The sequence below is a fragment of the Schistocerca nitens genome, chromosome 2, assembly GCF_023898315.1.
Source record: "Schistocerca nitens isolate TAMUIC-IGC-003100 chromosome 2, iqSchNite1.1, whole genome shotgun sequence".
In the NCBI taxonomy this organism is placed as follows: domain Eukaryota; kingdom Metazoa; phylum Arthropoda; class Insecta; order Orthoptera; family Acrididae; genus Schistocerca; species Schistocerca nitens.
The window spans coordinates 352,944,450-352,963,796 of record NC_064615.1 but is presented as its reverse complement, the minus strand read 5'-3'; the positions used below and the strand labels follow the sequence as shown (position 1 = coordinate 352,963,796).

The following is a 19,347-nucleotide window of genomic DNA, read 5'->3' as shown; positions in this document are numbered from 1 at the left end:
AGATAAGTTAACTGAGAAACTGAGTTTAGCATTCATTGCTTTATAGGTGTCGACCTAAAGGTGGTTCCTGGAATTTTTACTCTCGTGTCATAGTACTTAATTATCGTTTAGGCTTTCTGTCCCTATGTGAGGGTTCTGAGTGAAATTATGAACTCATGTACAGAGATGTTCCGCATGTTCTTATCTGTCATAAATTCTGACTTTGTACCATTTCAAAAGAAAGTTAGAAACATGGCTCTTTATCCATTCCTTCTAGATATTGTGTGTTTTTGTAGGTTCATGCATTGAAAATTTATGTTAGCTAGATGACATTGCTCATGTACAAAGCAGTTCCTACCTATCTCACATATCTTCCTATATCTTTATCTGTGCTTATACTTATTGAAGTTGGCTCTTTCTTATCTTGGGATTCAAGTGACATACCATTCTTTTTAACCTTCCCTAATGTATCCCCCTCTCCTCCCTGACAAAGGAGTTGTTAGTTCCAAAAACTGGATAGTGTGTCCCTTCTACGTTTTTAAATGTTTATCGGCGGGACTATACATTTCACCTCCTAAAGTACTGGCCAGAAAGTCTGTCTCATAATGTATTTGTTTTCTCATTTGAATTATTTTTTGATATAATACTGAACTTCATTAATTAATTATGTATTTGACTCCAGTGTAATTTATCTAAAGTGTAATCTTAAGCTTTCCAGAAGAATCGATTGAAGTCTTCTCAGTGTGTCCAGCTGGGTGCATTCGTCTTTGTAATATGATATTTCGATGGCTTAAGTAGCCATCATCTTCATGTTGTTGTTGTGGTCTTCAGTCCTGAGACTGGTTTGATGCAGCTCTCCATGCTACTCTATCCTGTGCAAGCTTCTTCATCTCCCAGTACTTACTGCAGCCTACATCCTTATGAATCTGCTTAGTGTACTCATCTCTTGGTCTCCCTCTACGGTTTTTACCCTCCACGCTGCCCTCCAGTACTAAATTGGTGATCCCTCGATGTCTCATAACATGTCCTACCAACCGATCCCTTCTTCTAGTCAAGTTGTGCCACAAACTCCTCTTCTCCCCAATTCTATTCAATACCTCCTCATTAGTTATGTGATCTACCCATCTAATCTTCAGCATTCTTCTGGAGCACCACATTTCGAAAGCTTGTATTCTCTTCTTGTCTAAACTATTTATCATCCACGTTTAACTTCCATACATGGCTACACTCCATACAAATACTTTCAGAAACGGCTTCCTAACACTTAAATCAATACTTGATGTTAACAAATTTCTCTTCTTCAGAAACGCTTTCCTTGCCATTGCCAGTCTACATTTTATATTCTCTCTACTAAGACTATCATCAGTTATTTTGCTCCCCAAATAGCAAAACTCCTTTACTACTTTGAGTGTCTCAATTTCTAATCTAATTCCCTCAGCATCACCCGATTTAATTCGACTCCATTCCATTATCTTTGTTTTGCTTTTGTTGATGTTCATCTTATATCCTCCTTTCAAGACACTGTCCATTCCGTTCAACTACTCTTCCAAGTCCTTTGCTGTTTCTGACAGAATTACAATGTCATCGACAAACCTCAAAAGTTTTTATTTCTTCTCCATGGATTTTAATACCTACTCCGAACTTTTCTTTTGTTTCCTTTACTGCTTGCTCAATATACATATTGAATAGCATCGGGTAAGGCTACAACCCTGTCTCACTCCCTTCCCAACCACTGCTTCCATTTCATGTCCCTCAACTCTTATAACTGCCATCTGATTTCTGTACAAATTGTAAATAGCCTTTCGCTCCCTGTATTTTACCCCTGCCACCTTAAGAATTTGGAAGACAGTATTCCAGTCAACATTGTCAAAAGCTTTCTCTATGTCTACAAATGCTAGAAATGTAGGTTTGCCTTTCCTTAATCTTTCTTCTAAGATAAGTCGCAGGGTGAGTATTGCCTCACGTGTTCCAACATTTCTATGGAATCCAAACAGATCTTCCCCGAGGTCAGCTTCTACTAGTTTTTCCATTCGTCTGTAAAGAATTCGTGTTAGTATTTTGCAGCTGTGACTTATTAAACTGATAGTTCGGTAATTTTCACATCTGTCAACACCTGCTTTCTTTGGGATTGGAATTATTATATTCTTCTTGAAGTCTGAGGGAATTTTGCCTGTCTCATACATCTTGCTCACCAGATGGTAGAGTTTTGTCATGACTGGCTCTCCCAAGGCTATCAGTAGTTCTAATGGAATGTTGTCTACTCCCGGGCCTTGTTTCGACTTAGGTCTTTCAGTGCTCTGTCAAACTCTTCACGCAGTATCATATCTCCCATTTCATCTTCATTTACATCCCCTTCCATTTCCATAATATTGTCCTCAAGAACATCGCCGTTATATAGACCCTGTATATACTCCTTCCACCTTTCTGCGTTCCCTTCTTTGCTTAGAACTGGGTTTCCACCTGAGCTCTTGATATTCATGCAAGTGGTTCTCTTTTCTCCAAAGGTCTCTTTAACTTTCCTGTAGGCAGTATCTATCTTACCCCTACTAATATACGCCTCTACATCCTTACATTTGTCCTCTAGCCATTTTGCACTTCCTGTTGATCTCATTTTTGAGACGTTTGTATTCCTTTTCGCCTGCTTCATTTACTGAATTTTCTATTTCCTCCTTTCATCAATTGAATTCATTATCTCTTCTGTTACCCAAGGATTTCTACTAGCCCTCATCTTTTTACCTATTTGTTCCTTCGTTGCCTTGACTATTTCATCTCTCAAAGCTACCCATTCTTCTTCTACATTATTTCTTTCCCTTGTCAATTGTTCTGTAATGCTCTCTCTGAAACTCTCTACAACCTCTGGTTCTTTCAGTTTATCCAGGTCCCATCTCCTTAAATTTCCACCTTTTTGCAGTTTCTTCAGTTTTAATCTACAGTTCATAACCAATAGAGTGTGGTCAGAGTCCACATCTGCCCCTGGAAATGTCTTACAATTTAGACCCTGGCTCCTAAATCTCTGTCTTACCATTATATAATCTATCTGAATCCTGTCAGTATCTCCAGGATTCTTCCATGTACACAACCCTCTTTTATGATTCTTGGAACAAGTGTTAGCTATGATTAAGTTATGCTCTGTGCAAAATTCTACCAGGCAGATTCCTCTGTCATTCCTTACCCCCATTCCATATTCACCTGCTACGTTTCCTTCTCTTCCTTTTCCTAGTATTGAATTCCAGTCACCCATGACTATTAAATTTTCATCTCCTTTCACTATTTGAATAGTTTCTTTTATCTCATCGTACTTTTCATCATTGTCTTCGTCATCTGTGGAGCTAGTTGGTATATAAACTTATACTACTGTGGTAGTCGTGGGCTTCGTATCTATCTTATAACCTTGCAGTCACCTGATCAGAAAACTTGTACCTCCTGCTACCAAACTTCACTAATTCGCACTACATCTAACTTTAACCTATCCATTTCCCTTTTTAAATTTTCTAACCTACCTGTCCAATTAAGGAATCTGCTATTCCACGCTCTGACCCGTAGAACGCCAGTTTTGTTTCTCCTGATAATGATGTCCTCCTGAGTAGTCCCCGCCCGGAAATCCAAATAGGGGAATGTTTTACCCAGCAGGATGCCATCATCATTTACCATACAGTAAAGCTGCATGCCCTCGGGAAATATTACGGCTGTAGTTTCCCCTTGCTTTCAGCCATTCGCAGCACCAGCACAGCAAGGCCGTTTCGGTTAGTCTTACAAGGCCAGATCAGTTATTCATCCAGACTGTTGCCCCTGCAACTACTGAAAAGGCTGTTGCCCCCTTCAGGAACCACATGTTTGTCTGGCCTCTCAACAGATACCCATCTGTTGTGGTTGCACCTACGGTACGGCTATCTGTATCGCTGAGGCACCCAAGCCTCCCCACCAATGGCAAGGTCCATGGTTCATGGGGGATTAAGTGTGAGATTGAGACTTAAAAATTGTTTTCTGCGAATCATGTATATGCCTGCTGAGCCTTTGGCATATCTGTGTTTGATATGGTTGATGGCAATTAAACCTGCAGTGACATAAACAAAACTTTGGGACATTCTCTTTCCATTTTTTTACTACAAATGGGTGGGCATTATATGTTTGAAACTTTATGACGTCAAAATCCATGACTCATTAATAATCGCCCCATTTTTTGTATGCAACTGGCAAGTGACACTTTTCTGTAATAGTTAGCATTTAAAGTTTGTCTCTCGTTTTATGTAGTGGGTGTATTAATGCTATTTTTCACTCTTCTGGCATATTTTCTGTTTTCCAGATGTTCTCAGAAAACAAGTGTAGAGCACTTGTAATGGTTCTGACCATTTTGTTGATTATTTATTGCAGCCTGTTAGAATATTGGTAGGCATAATGACTTCCAGGTATAAGAAAACAGTCAAATGAATGCCATTTTTTAATAAAAGCTTTTCTCCAATTACTTGGGTTAATGTCATAAACAGTGCTGAAGATCCTTAGTTTGCTATCCATAAGGGAATGTTGGTTGATGTGAAAAATTCCAAGTTGAGCCGTGCCTTACAGTCCGTGTTAAACTGTAGGTCCTCCTGTAACTGGTTTGATAAGTCAGTTCCAAGGTCGAGTGGTGTACTACCTCCAACAGGTCCATGCTTAGTAACTATGGTGTTCAAACTAATCTTTGTATTTATGATGGCTTTACTTTTTTTAATGGAAGTTTTAGAATGGTCTTAGTTCAGCTTTAGCCTTGATATTGTTGAAGTATAAGGCTGTCCCATCTTAGTATGTGAAGTTAAATCTCGTTATCTCTAACCAGCACATGATTCAAAGGCCAAATTGCATTGATGTAATCAGGGGTTGACCCAACTAAAGCTGTTTTTATGTGCGTAGTCAGAAGTTAATTCCTCAGTTTCTAGGAATGAGATAGTTACACTTTCCTCTTAAAGTCTCTATCCTACCTGATGGAAGGCTACACTTGTGCCCCGCCATCCCACCACCATCCCGACACCCCAAACCCAACTTTCCCCAGCAGCCTGCTGAAATAGTGTTAAATTAAGTAAGCATCATATCTGTTCAAATTATTTCCATGTGACTTCTTGACATATCCAAATCACTCTCACTATTTGATAGCACATTGGCCACATGCATGTCAATGATGAATGCAATACTTCTACAATGTAGTGTGTGTTGTTATGAACAATTAAAGAAACTTATGAAGATTTTATTAAATATCTCTGAAATACAATGACTCAATTTGTTCAGTGTAAGATGTGAAATTATGAAAGGATAGTGACTTATCAGGCACAATATCGTTATTTTGATAATTGTTGACCTTTTGGCAGTTATGTAGGTTATGTATTTTACCAGTCGAACAACAGTTTTAATTTCTTTGTACTATTTGTGTTCACAGAATGATACTTTACCACTAGATGAATTGAAGATCCCTGTGTTTAAGGATGGGACCAGAAAAATGGTTCCAGCATTGGTAAGTACTTATATTAGTTTTATTTTTTCAGACCTACATCACACTTTAAAAGCCACCTACTGGTATGCGGCAGAGAGTAGCTCCAACTGATCACCCTACCCTGTTCCACTACAGAATGGCATCTGGGAAGAATGATTGTCGGTAGGCCTCTGTATTGGCTCTAATTTCTCGAATTTTCATGGTCGTTACACAAAATGTATGTGGGAGAAAGCAGTATGTCATCAGACATTTCCTGGAAAGTGCTCTCTCAAAATTTCAGTAGTAAACCTCTCCAGGATCCACAACACTTGTAATGTCTGCCAATGGGGTTTGGTGAGCATCTCAGCAACACTCACGCACCATCTACATGATCCTGCAATGAAACGTGCCGCTCTTCATTAAATCTTCTCTATCTCTTCTATTAGTTCCTACCTATAAGGAACCCATATCGATGAACAATACTCAAGAATCAGTCGAACAAGCACCTCGTAAGCTGCTTCCTTCACGGATGAGTTTCCTATGTATGTACAATATGTTACATTTATTTACAATTAGAATCAACTGCTAGAGTCTGCTCCCCTCTTCAGTCCTCCGCAGGCCATTCTGCAAATCCATACTATGGCACTGCTACTTTGTTATAGACAACCACATCATCTGTACACAGTCTTAAAGAGCATCCGATGCTTTCTACTAGATCATTTATCTAAACCAAACAACAACAGTCCTCCACTCTTCCTCATGGTACTTCAGAAATTACCTTTACACCTGGTGATTTTGTTCTGTTAAAGAGTGACATGATGAGTTCTGTCTGCAAGGCAGTCTTGAGTCCAGTCACAAATATGATCCAATATGTGATTGGCTCGTACCTTTTTCACTAAACGTCCTTTCGGGATGGTGTTGGTTGCCTTCCTAAAGTCAAGGAACACATAATCAACCTGAGCACCACTGTCTACAGCACTATGGGTCTCATGGAGGAACAGAACAAGCTGAGTTTTGCAAGATCTCTGTTTGCAGATTTCATATTGATTTTTATAGATGAGATTTTCATTATCCAAAAATGCCATTGTTCTTGAGCTTAAAATGTGTCATATTGTGTGCATCTGTCCTGCAGCCCTTCTTGAAAGTGGGAATGATGTGACCTTTTTTTTTTCCCCCAGTTGCTAGATACCCTTCATTGCTCCAGCAGTCTGTGGTAAACTGCTGCTAGGAAAGCAAGTTATTTTGCATAATCTTTGTAGAACCTTACTGGCATTTCATGTGATGCTGATGCCTTTCCACTACGAAGCAATTGTAGTTGCTTTTCTATTCTGCGATCGGCTATCTCAGTATCTGCTATTTCGATTTCATTTGATGATCTAAAGGAGGGACTATGTCAAGATCTTTTCCAGCGAAACCATTTCAGAAGACCAAATTCAGTATTTATCTCTGTATCTTCTGTTTTGGTTCCAGCATGATCCCTGAGTGAATGAATAGGTGATTTCGAACCGATTATTGATAAGACCACGAAACTTCTTAGGTTTTTTACTCAGATCGGTTGACAAAATTTTACTTTTCAAGTCATTGAATGCTTCTCCCATTGCTCTCCTTGTGCTCATTTTCACTTTGTTCAGCTTTCTTTGTCAGCCAGTTTTTGACTTCTCTTGTATCTGTGGTGAAGTTCTCTTTGTTTACAGAGCAGTTTGCTAACACAGCTATTAAACCATGGTGGCCTTTCCCATCCCTTAAGACATTGCTCAGAACATACTTGTCTCATATATTGAACAATGCTTTTGAATTTTTTCTGTTTGTACTCAATATCTTTGTCCTCATCACTGAATATTTGATGCTGGCTACTCAGATACTCTGCAATCTATATCCCGTTACTCTTCCTAAGCACAAATATCTTATTACCTTTCTTAACATTCCTTGTACAACCCATAGTCACAGTTGCTATCACAGCCTTAACAGTGTGAGCATTACTAATGTGTAGAGAGCCCAGGTATTTAATGAGATATGAACATGTAAAATTAAAATAGGTAAAAATATGTAGAAAATTGAGTAGAAGCATGCCTTCCATAATCCAAATCAGAGTGCAATTACAGCACTAGAACATGATTTTTACAGATTATTTAATTCCTGTCTTCATCTTTTATGTAGTTTGGATTAGAATATTTTCCAAAGGGAAAGGGCTACTGAGAGTTTGGGGAATTATAATTAAAGCTATGTCCCCACTGAGTGATTTGTCGTATGGACTTGTGCTCGTTATGTGTAACCAATGGGATCTGGCACAAGTTGCAGGTTCCTGCAACAAGTGCCTATGACACCGACACTAGATTTCCAAGAAATACTCTGTTCTGCCACATGTGCCTGTATCCATTTGAGCTTCGAAAACACAGCACAGGTCCTTGATACATTTTCTACTGAGCATGTGCTTTCAGTTCAGAGGCAGACCTCTGGTGTTGTGGACAAAAAGTAATATTGTGAAACTAAGCAAAGAATTTTGCAAAAGATGTTCATTATGGAATCCTACATTCCCCAATTATAAAAACCCCAAATCAGATGCAGTTAACGAACTCGTATCTTCATTTGGTTTTTTGAATAAAGAATTGGACAGTAAAATTCACAACCAAAGGTGATATTTTCTCTGTGAATTTTACAAATGTTCATCCCTGAAGACTTCAGGGTCAGGTATTGAAGTGGTATGTCTGTGATTCACTGCTCATCCAGGATAATGTAAGCTAACCGAGATTGAGTTTATCCACATTTGAGGTAAGCTAGAGCATATTTATTTTATATGATTATCACAAATGTTTACTTACATAACAGTGAAAGGTTGTGCATGGAAAAAAAGCCTTTTTTGATGAATATGATACTTATCACAGAACTACCTTTTGACACTAACACCCAAAACTCCAGATTGCTTCCAAACGTTGTGTGTCAATAGATCATAAACCAAAACACTGATTTAGTTCATGCTGTGTGCTGTCGTCCAGTAGAACACGTGTAAATGGTAATTAAGAGTAACGCCAGAACTGCAGAGTATAGAAAAAGCATATCTGCGAGCTCTGAATGCGAAGAACTCTGATACCTGAATTGGTAGAACATCAGGTCTTCATACTAAAGGTCCCGAGTTCGAAACCCACTGGAAGTGATTTCTGTTTTAATAGTTTACATGCAAAATTGTTGTATGGGAGAACATGTAGAAGGACATTTTGAAATTTGTAGCAGCGTTCTTTTGACAATTTGCTTTTGCCTCATTAGTTGAAACTAGCAAACGTACAGCGTATATTTATATAGATAAGACCACACCTAACAATATTATGAAAAGGGAGGTTGCTACTCACCATATAGTTGAGATGCTGAGTCGCAGATAGGCCCAACAAAAAGACTAGCTTTTGGCCAGTAAGGCCGTTGTCAAAAATAGAGGACTGACACGCACGCGCGCACGCACGCACACACATGCGCACGCACGCACACACATGCGCGCGCACACACACACACATGCGCGCGCACACACACACACATGCGCGCGCACACACACACACATGCGCGCGCGCACACACACACACACACACACACACACACACACACAGGCACGCACGCACGCACGTGCGCACGCCACACACACACACACACACACACACACACACACACACACACAGGATAAAAGACTTGATTTTTGAAACAAGAGTTGAGGAACTTGAAGAATTTGACAGTGAGTCTTTGGCAAATGCAAGTGCAATAGCAGAATTAGACTTTTGACTTGTGATTAATATAAATGAGGGCAGCCGGAAAAGTCTACATTTTAACCAAGGAGAATTGAATTTTACTATTCAAATCTTTATCTGAAAAGCCAAAGATAGATGCTAGTTGGGGAACTGCATAGTATTTGGTTTTCATAATCGGAGAATGTAGAATTTCTTCAATCTGTTTTATGTATTGTAATTTATAGTAATTAATTTGAAATAAAAGAGCAATGAAGATAACAATTTCCTACCTTAATTTTTCTTTGAAGCATCTTTATTATAGGCTGGCAAGCTTTTAGTAGTATTTTGTTGATTTTAGGTATGAACATCCTTTGCATGTGCATTAAGGAGCTGTAGGAATCTCCAATATCTAAAAAGTGTAATATAATGGCAAGTCATCACCAGGGGTTACAACTTCTGGAAAATATGTGTCTTTTAATGTGTAGTATAATGTGTAGTATTGAATTGTCATATTTAATACTCCAAAGTCTATCATATATTACAAATAAAATTTTTGAATTAACCTTTGTCTTGAACTTTTAGGTCACTCACCACTGAACTGTAAGTTCCAAGACTGTACCGTTTCCAGTGAAAGTTATACACCCACTACCTACATTTTCCTTTCTCAGAGTATTCTCCCTTTTTACAATTATATTAACAGCGCTAACACAAAAAATAGAAGTTCTGCTTCAGATGCCATATTCCATGAAACTGACTGGCTACAAGTCGCCAGTAAGAAAACTCACGTTGGCTACTTTTGCTGGGCACATGTCCCTGAACTAGGTTGCGATGGACGTGCACCTAGATACTTCTCTCCATAGGTTGTGGCAGGTAAAAACGTCCACGACAAATCCCTCAGTGTGAACATAGGTTAAGGCTAAAAAAAAAAAAGCATTAATACATGTAATTTTGTGCACAAATATATCTAAAACACATAGAAACATAATTGTAGGAATATATGTGATGATAAAATGAAATTAATCAATGCTAGCAACATAGTTCATGAACATTTACGCTTTTCAAGTGCATAGGAGCAAAGAAAAGAATACTTGCAAATCTGGACTGTACTGATGAATGAGTACAGAGCAGTAGAATTGAGATGTATTACCGTGATGACATATTGTGCCAGTATGTACTGACTGAGTAGCTATATTTTCAGCATCATATCAAGCACTTCCCATTATGAATGTACTGACAGTTAACAGTTTTTGAAGAGTCAGTTTAAATATGTTGTATGAAGTTAGAGATATTGATATTGTAGTTAACCTTTTGAAGGGTATTCAGAGACACCCTGTAAAACAATGATACATATGTCCTTAGCTAATTGGATAAAACTATGTAGTAGGGATTAAATAGTGCAGGAATTAGTGAAATAGCATCTAGTAGAATATTTCTCAATCCCTTACTGTAACTTCTAAAGTTTTGATTTTTGTGGTTTGTGCACATAACACTAGATCCTATATTGTGTAATGAATGTTTGAATGGCGTATTCTGAAATATGACGTCTAAATGATTGAAAATCTCATTTAAAATGCTTGATTGAAAGTAATAAATTATCAAAGCATGTAATTTTAACGTTTTTTCCGTCATAATGAATGGTTACTGGGGCAATGAGTGAAAGAGAGAACTCTGTTAAACACAGCCACTCAGTCACACAGTTATAAAATATTTTAATCTACTATTCACATTTCAAGAAATGTGACCCCATTGTAACATTGTGTGAGTAATTAAATAATAAATACAATGCCATTCCAGTTTCTTTATACAATTTTCATGTCATCATGTGGGAAACAATGGTATACAGGTTGCAGGCAAATTTAATATCCCAGAAACCTGCAGTAATATTGGTACAAGAATTTTAAGCGGTCTTCATGCAAGCAGCACATTTAACAGAATCTTTTCGTCCAAATTTGTTTTCCCATTAATCAAACCTCTGCAGGATAATTTCATTTGCAGATATGTATGGGACTAGTTTCAGTAGAAACTGTTGAAGATTGACAAAGCAATACAAAAGGAAATTGCAAAATTGTGTACAAAATGTGTGTGGAAAAGGAAATTCCTCAAACTGTGACACTGCTGTAATTATTTTACTTCGCAGTGAGGTCCTGGGGGGCATTTAGACCCTGAAACCAATATGTTCCATAGAGATGTCTGAGTATATCACGAAGATCATCTAAGCCGATGGGTTCAATAACTCAAAACCAGCTGTAGGCCATCAGTACTAATATTTACTAGAGGTGCCTGCCCAATAGTGTTTGGTAAGACAATCTCCAACTGAGAAAGACAGCTCAATGTAGCCCATACATTTTATTTAGTCTTTTGGTCTGTAATGTGGCTCATTCTGAATCATACAGGAGTTGCTGCATAAGAAGTGATTCCAGTACTGCTGTTCATAGTAAATGGTGCACTGGCATTCGGGTTTGAAGTGGCGACTAGTGACAAAGACTTCGCAATCAGAGGAGGACCAAACTTTTTTGGTTTCATTGCTGCCAGGATCCTGCCAAAACAGTGTCTTGGTAATGACTGTTAACAATGTGTTGGCAATATTGTGTCCACATGTCTGACAGACTGCATGATCAGATGTGAGTTAACCACTATAGAATTGGGAGTTTTGTTTTGTGGTCAAGAGAGGCATGCCAATTAATGTGCCCCAGGTAAGAATACAACAAAACAGTCATTCAGACTTGAATCAGTCACAGGCAACACACTGGAAGAGCTTGTACAACTATGAAATCATTATGGCCATATCTTTGGAGAGTGGTACAGCTTGAAGATGGTTCAGGACACAGGTCCCAATAAGAAAGAAGTTCTTAACTAGACAGATATAGTGTGGTTGGTATGGTTGATATGGAAAGATGATCTCCATTGGATAGTCTGCAGACATGGTTGGCATAATCTGGTTACACTCTGACAGGTCAGAGGTGTTCTCAGCACTAAGCCCAGCACGGAGAACTTGGACGAGATGCAGAGTGAAGACTTGGATGCGGTGCAGAGGGAATGACTGCGCTGGGGAGAAGACATACTTTATAGCTGCTCAGCACAAGGATGCTGCTACAACAATCAACAGGCACATGGTGTGTGGAGGATTAATCAGTCCTCACAGTAGTATCGCTGTTTGCAGAATAGCTGGTGCCACATGTTGCTGTGTTGGCAATGGGAGATGACGATGATGATGATGATGATGATACTGTGTGTTTGTCAAACTCAGATTGTTATCCTGCCTCTCCGATGGTGGTGTCGCCATTAGGCTGGAGAGCGTCAGCCTGCAGTACATGCTTGTATTGATAAATTGTAGGTCCTATGTCAATACCATTGATTACAACAAGAAGAGGTGGTGAAGCTAGCATCAGCAAGTGCAGTGGCCGATGAGAGGCGATGCCCGATTGACAGCAGCCGCCCAAGATGCGACAATGCCAACCAGCCATATGATGTGGCACTGATGTGGCCAGCAGGAAAGGCACAACAATCAGGGACCTGAAAACAACAGATGGGCAAGGTCATCATTGAGGATGGCAATCCGGCACTGGGAGATGGCAATGGTGATGGGATTGGGAGTGCAGTATGGCATGAGGTGAAAAAATAGAAATGGAAGGAGGAAGTGACGCAGAAAATGAAACTGCAGGAATGGTGGATGTAATGGCGGTATCAAGAGCAGCTGTGGCGATGGTGGGGAGGCTGTGCCAGTGGCAGTGGAAGCCGTGACAGTGGCAGAGACAGTGGCTGGGGACTTGCCGGAACCCGGGCTGGAGAGCCATTGGAACCCGTCAGGGGTGACAGAGGAGGAGTTGTCTCAGCAGCCATTCGACCTGACACCAATACAGTGACAGGGCCAGTTTAAGTGGTGTCCAGGGACTCATTTGAACCTACAAGCTGCATTTGGGGTGCCAGAGGAGAAGGCATGCCTACCCTGACACCAGGGTGGCAACAGCGCTTGCTACAAAGGAGATGGCAGCAACAGGGCTGTGTGACATTGGCAGAATGTTGTGGACTACACTGTAAGGTGGCAGGCCAGTGGGCATTGGCAGGAAGCTGATGGGCTTGGCCGGGAGGGTGGTGGGGCTGTCGAATGTCTGTAGAAAGCCGAGAGTGTCAGCCAGCTGTTGATTCGCAGGTCAGACGTCAGCCAGGTGCTGGTGAGCTAGGATGGAAGTAATGGGCGAGTGGTACAGTGATGAAGAGCTGATGTTCTTGACCAACTGCTGATGGGCTGGTGGGACATCAGTAGGCTGCTGATGGGCACGGCTGTAATCTATGGCAATGACGTTGCCCAGGAGATGCAAGCAGGTTAGCTTCTGCAGAAATTTGTTGTTCCGTTGCTGCAGCAGCAGCAGTCCCACCAATACTGTGGTAGGCACCGAGTCTGTAAAGAAATGAGACACATCTGTGCAATGAGAAAGAAAAAAAATCACCAACCTCCCTAAGTAGTGCATGAAAATGTTTAACTAAACTTGGTGAGCAAGCAGAGCGTGAAAAAGTCTGTCACTGGCAGGAAGAAATCCACTCCTTTGTTGCACAGTTTTGTGTCATTACTGAGAGAGCCTGTCAATTAATGTGCTCAGTTATCAAGGATAAATGAACTTTATTTTCACTGATAAACTGAACACAACAAAATGGTCATTTAGACTTGAATTGCCACTACTTGGTTCCAATCCACTGATAGTCACAAGAATTACACTGACAGAGTTCATACCAGGGTATCGTTGGTGTGGCCATACCTGTGGAGAGGGGGAAGAGCTCGGAAGACACTGAGGAGGACATCCCACTGAGGCGGAAGCTCATAACCGGTCGGAGTTAGCTTGGTTGGTGCAGACAATGTGGAGTGATGAGCTTTGTCGGGTAGGTCACGTATGTGAAGTGATGGTGAGTTAAGCAATGACAGGCTGCAGTTATGGCTGGCATCATGCTCAGCTTCGAGAACTCGGACGAGGGGTGGAGGGAAGACTTGGGTGCAGGTCAGAGTGAACGACTGTGCTGGGGCAAAGGGAGCTCTGATTGAGGGAGTGACAGAATGAGGTCAGCCCATGTCCTGGAGCAACTCCCAATGTGAACTGGTTCTGATTGGCTGGGTGGCGTCCTTTATACCTGGTGGAAGTATACTGGTGCGACAATCGACAGGCCTGTGACCTGTGAAAGGAAAAATTGGTGCCTATGATGGCATTGCTGAATCTGGCATCACGTGTTACTGTGATGGCTGTGTGAGATGATGTCGACAACAATGCTGTGAGCTGCTTTTGTTGGCTGACTGTTTTCGTGCCTCTCCCATGGTGGCCTGGGTGGCCTGGAGAGGTGCTGGTGACAGTACAAGCTTGTGTTACGTGTAGCTGATCTCAAGTGCATACCATAGGGAGTGTACTACTAGTCCGTACAGTCGCCATCGGGAAAATATGTCCAATAGAACAGGAAAAGGGACAGGTAAGATAAAAGTTTCTGTATGATTTTCAACCTCCTCTCTGTAATCAACAAGATACTCACTAAAATTATCATCTATGATGTAGAAAAGTATTAGATTTTAATAAGGCAAAGGAACAAGCTGGCATGAGGAGTGAACGTAGCACAGTCAACAGTTTTCTCATCATTAACAGAATTATAGAATTGAATAATGACTATGAAGTGCCACTTACACTAGGATTCATGGATATTGAGAGAGCTTTTGTCTCTATTTCAACAAAATTTGTACTAACTGCTTCCGGGAAATAAGTCATTGATTAAATTTGCAGTATCGTACTAAGGTATATGCCAGTTCTAAAACACCAATTATGCAGTAATACGATAGTGGTGAATTCAGAAATGATCATGAAGGAGATTCAATACAATTCAAATTATCCTCAGTGGCCATAGAGGAAGTCTAGAGATCCCTAAAACAGGAATATGTCAAAGAAATACATGTTTTATGCGAAAATATGAACTGTGTACATTATGGATAACATTGTGCTGTTTGCATCTGACAGATAAACTTCAGTAATGAGTGTAGAACATCCTATATGAAGTAGAAAGTAGACCTGAAGGGCACATATAATAAGACAAAAATGATGTAGTATGAACACATAAAGAGAAAATTGTACCAAGCGACAGTGAAGTCATTGAATCAGTTGATAATTTTAGTATTTAGAACCATTCAAAATGACAACCAGATGGACAACAAAAGAAATAATCAGATGAGTAAAAATGACTGCGAGATCCTTTAATAAATTAAATAGGATTTTCGAAACAAAGCTTCCAGTGTGTGTGAAATGTGAAGTCCACAAACAATGTATACTACCAGTTTTTACTTAACAAAAGCGAGACTTGGGTTTCTTAACACAAACACCATTCAAAAACTGAAAGTTATAATGGAAAGCTCTTCGCAATGTGCCTTAAAGTGTGTGGTGCACAGTACATTTACCTTTTCATGCCTTTCCTGTTCTAAACAAAATGGTGCATGTGTAAAATGACAGTAAGTTTGATAAAAATCTTTATAAAGTTCTCTTGCTTACTAAATAAACCTATGATGAAATATACTTCTCCTCATTGGATTGACTCCGTCTTCTCTATTAATTCTACTTGGTGAGGTGTCATACTGCTAATCACTATTCAGGAATTGATCAAACAAGTGATTTGTAAGCCGTTTCTTTGGTGGATGAATTACATTTCCTTGGGATTCTTCCATTGATTGTCAGCTTGGTGTTGGGTTTTCGTACAACTTGTTTTATGTGATGGCCTCACTTTAGGTCATTGCAGATAGATACCCTAGATATTTTAAGATTGTCATCCTTTCCAGTGATATGTTGTCATTAGTGTAACTGAGCAGTAGTGAGTCCTGCCTGGGTATGTGCAGTATGCTACATCTGTTTATTTTGAAAGTCGAGCACCACTCCCTGCACCAAGTGTAAATCTGCTGCAGGTTTTTCTGCATCTCTCAGCTTTTAGGTGTTCTGACTTCCAGAGAGATATATTGATACATTATCCACCAGATTGTTTACATATGTAGTGAATCAAATGGTTCTGTGGTACTGTCTTGAGGTACTCCTTGAAGATAGTTTTTCATCAGATGATTTCAACCTGATGAGAACACTCTGTTGAATTCTGTGTACTAGGAAGTTCTGAATACATTCACAAAGCTGGTCTGATATTATGTGAGCCCGTATTTTGTTCACTGAGAGACAATATGATATATGATATTGTATCGTATGCCTCCCAGAAGTCTGTCTTTGACTGCAGCCAGTAATTCATCACTGAACCTATGAAGGGCTTTCTGTAACATAGAAATACCCGTGCGTGCACATATCAAGTACTCTGGTATGCAAGGAATCAATAACTGTGTAGCACACTCTTGACCATTTAAAGAGATGAGGGGGATGCTGTAAAAGTCCATCTGTGACAGCAGATCTCAAGAAATCAAATCCAAGATCATCTTAGGATCTGATTTAAGCTCTCTGCTTAGTTCCAAATTGGAAGAATGTGACTGATGCTGGATGTGTTGCTGCATGTTGTGAACTGTTTACACTCAATATGCTTCTACCATATCAGGCAGCCATCTAAAGGAGTCAAGAATGGACTAAGAAACCAAGCATAATTCGTACCGACATGGACTGCAGCCTACAGCTTGGTACACTCATTGCATTCAGCAGCTAATGGCAGATATTCTGCTACATATTTTAAGAGATTTGTCAATAAACATCATGAGTAACCCTTGCCTTCCTTGACAATATGCCACCAGCTATTTCAATGAGGAGCTCTATGGCACACATAGTATTGGATCTCCCAGTGGCCGTGATGCCCACTCTATGAGCCTCTCTGAAATTGACAGGAAAATTGGCCACACGCCCAACAGATAACGTAACCCAAGATGAATCAGATATGCTATCAACAGTGAGCACCACATTTGTTGCTAAGGCATAATGGGACAGCCATATGGCCTTCTACTCACAGATAGACCTGCGACTCACTTCCCAGCATCGACACTTGGAGTGAGGACAAAGTGACGCGATCTTGCAAATGGGAGAACACACTGACATCAGAGCTTCCAAGGAATTCCAGAGGTGCCACAGCTTTCATCACAAGTGCCCGGTATCACTCCAGACCAGGGCAGTAGGACAAAGGCCGTTGACCGTGGCTAGTGAAGCTTTTAGCTGTTCCCTAATGTCAACCAATTCCCCTAGGGCCCACACATGACAGGCACAGTCCCTCTCTCTTCCACATTATGTAGAACTATGTAACAATGGAAAATAATACACCAAGTCAAGCAGAGAAGACTGACTAAGCAAGTGGATTGCAACAAGAGATGAAGCTACACAACTATTGCACTGTAGTTAGCAAAAAACTACACTTCTGTAATTATTATCCATGGAGAACAAGAACAAGAAAATATGTTGGTGTCATTTAGGTGGTAGTAAGAGCAATAACACTAAATTCTCACTGGATGGAAAGCTGCATTTTGGGGATTACCAGGAAAGGCAAGAAAACAGACAGATGAGTCAGGGAATAGACTGGAGTGGAAGCTGTAATCATGACTATAAAGCAAGTGGCACTTGCAACCTCATGAATGGATTGTAGATGGATCAGGGAAGTTCTCTGCCAGATTCCAAGAGATAAGAAAGGAATGTGACAATGACCTAGTGTAATAGAGACATTAATAGTGCATTGGGTAATCGTGGACAGAATAAAAGTGGTTGGATTAGTAAATATAACCAGCCACTGCAGAATGGAGAGGTTTAGCTGTGAATAGACATACAAAAAAGGGTAAAATAGCTCACCTTATAAATATGTATTCTTCATTAGAGAACACACACACACACACACACACACACACACACACACAAAAGCATTATCTTGGTCTACGACACAGCTGAAGGTTATTTATCCCAGAGCTGTAGCACGTCTTGAGTTTTAGTTGCAACTAGCCTTCTTCCTGTGACATTGCCCGCTTACGTATACAACATACCGTATTTTACAGACCAGAAGGTACACTTTTTATTCGAAAAATTGCCTCCAATTCAACTGTCATTTACTCATAATTAATATAATAATGTCCAGAGTTTGATTTAAAATTCTCGCCAGTCTTAAAAATGGCCGTATATTGATGCCACAGGAAAACTCTCTTTATCTGCCACATTGGATTCAACTGGCAGCAGCAGAGCACTAATGCAGCGAACATGAGTTGCGGGGATTCACAATCTTCCTAACATTGTCTCCCTCCCGCCCCACCATCACAAACTTAGAACACTGTCTAGCCTATGATGTATCACAAAAGTGATTCAAATACAGTCTTGTAAACTAGCGCTACAGTGGAACTTAACAGACTTTAAGAGTGGAGTTGGTTGGTGCTATAGGGTTATAAAGTGTCATGGACTGCACATGCAAACAAAAAAAAACAAAATATCTCAGAAAATGCCACAAGGGTACAAAGAGAAGATATTATTTTTCAATCACTTTATTATTCAACACTGAAAGAAAACCAAGGTGGAACTAGGCCAGAGAGCGAATATGGATGAAACTCCTCTGGCATTTGATGTGCTGAGTAACAGAACTGTTGCCATGAAAGGTGCTAAAACTTTAACTATAAAAACAACTGGACATGAAAAAATTTACTACACTGTTGTCCTTTCTTGCTTTGCTGATGGTACTAAACTTAACTCAGTAATCATTTTCAAAGCCAAAACAGGGCCAAAGCCTTGACAAGGGTTGGGTGGATGAGGCTGGTACGAAATAATGGATTAACAGAGTGTGTGAGGGAAGGAAAGGTACATTGCTGAAGAAGAGTTCTCTCTTTGTGCTAGATTAGTTTAGTAGTCATTTGGAAAATTCTGTGAAAGAGACACCGAGACAGGAAAATACAGAGATAGTTGTTATTCTGGGAGAACTTACTTCACAATTGCAATTAATAAATAACCCATTTATAGTGTATATGAGAGAGGGATGAAACCCAACATGAATTCGTGCTGAGAGAACTTTAAAAGGACCTAAAATCAAACAAGTGTGTCAGTGGATAAAACAGTTAGTAAAATCTTTCAAGAAGTGCTGCATAAATAAGTCTTGATGGCAGTGAAGATCATCTTATATATGAAGAGGATAAAGATGACGATGAAGAGGAAGAAGAACAGAGATGAGATGATGATTTTCAGGGCTTTGAAAGGTCAGTTCAGCATTAGAGAATAAGATTTTTTTTTTTTAGAGTGGCTTTGCAATGTAATAATAAAAATGGTA

General features: G+C 40.0%; 1 protein-coding gene across 3 annotated transcripts in view; it reads left to right on the top strand.

Annotated features, from left to right (window-relative positions):
- Positions 1-19,347, top strand: part of LOC126236167 (activating signal cointegrator 1 complex subunit 2) — a 174,710-nt gene that overhangs the window by 15,456 nt on the left and 139,907 nt on the right. For all 3 annotated transcript variants that reach the window (XM_049945262.1, XM_049945261.1, XM_049945263.1), the window contains exon 2: positions 5,387-5,461. In XM_049945262.1, coding sequence (XP_049801219.1) covers positions 5,387-5,461 — 75 coding nt within the window. The remainder of the gene's footprint in view (positions 1-5,386; positions 5,462-19,347) is intronic.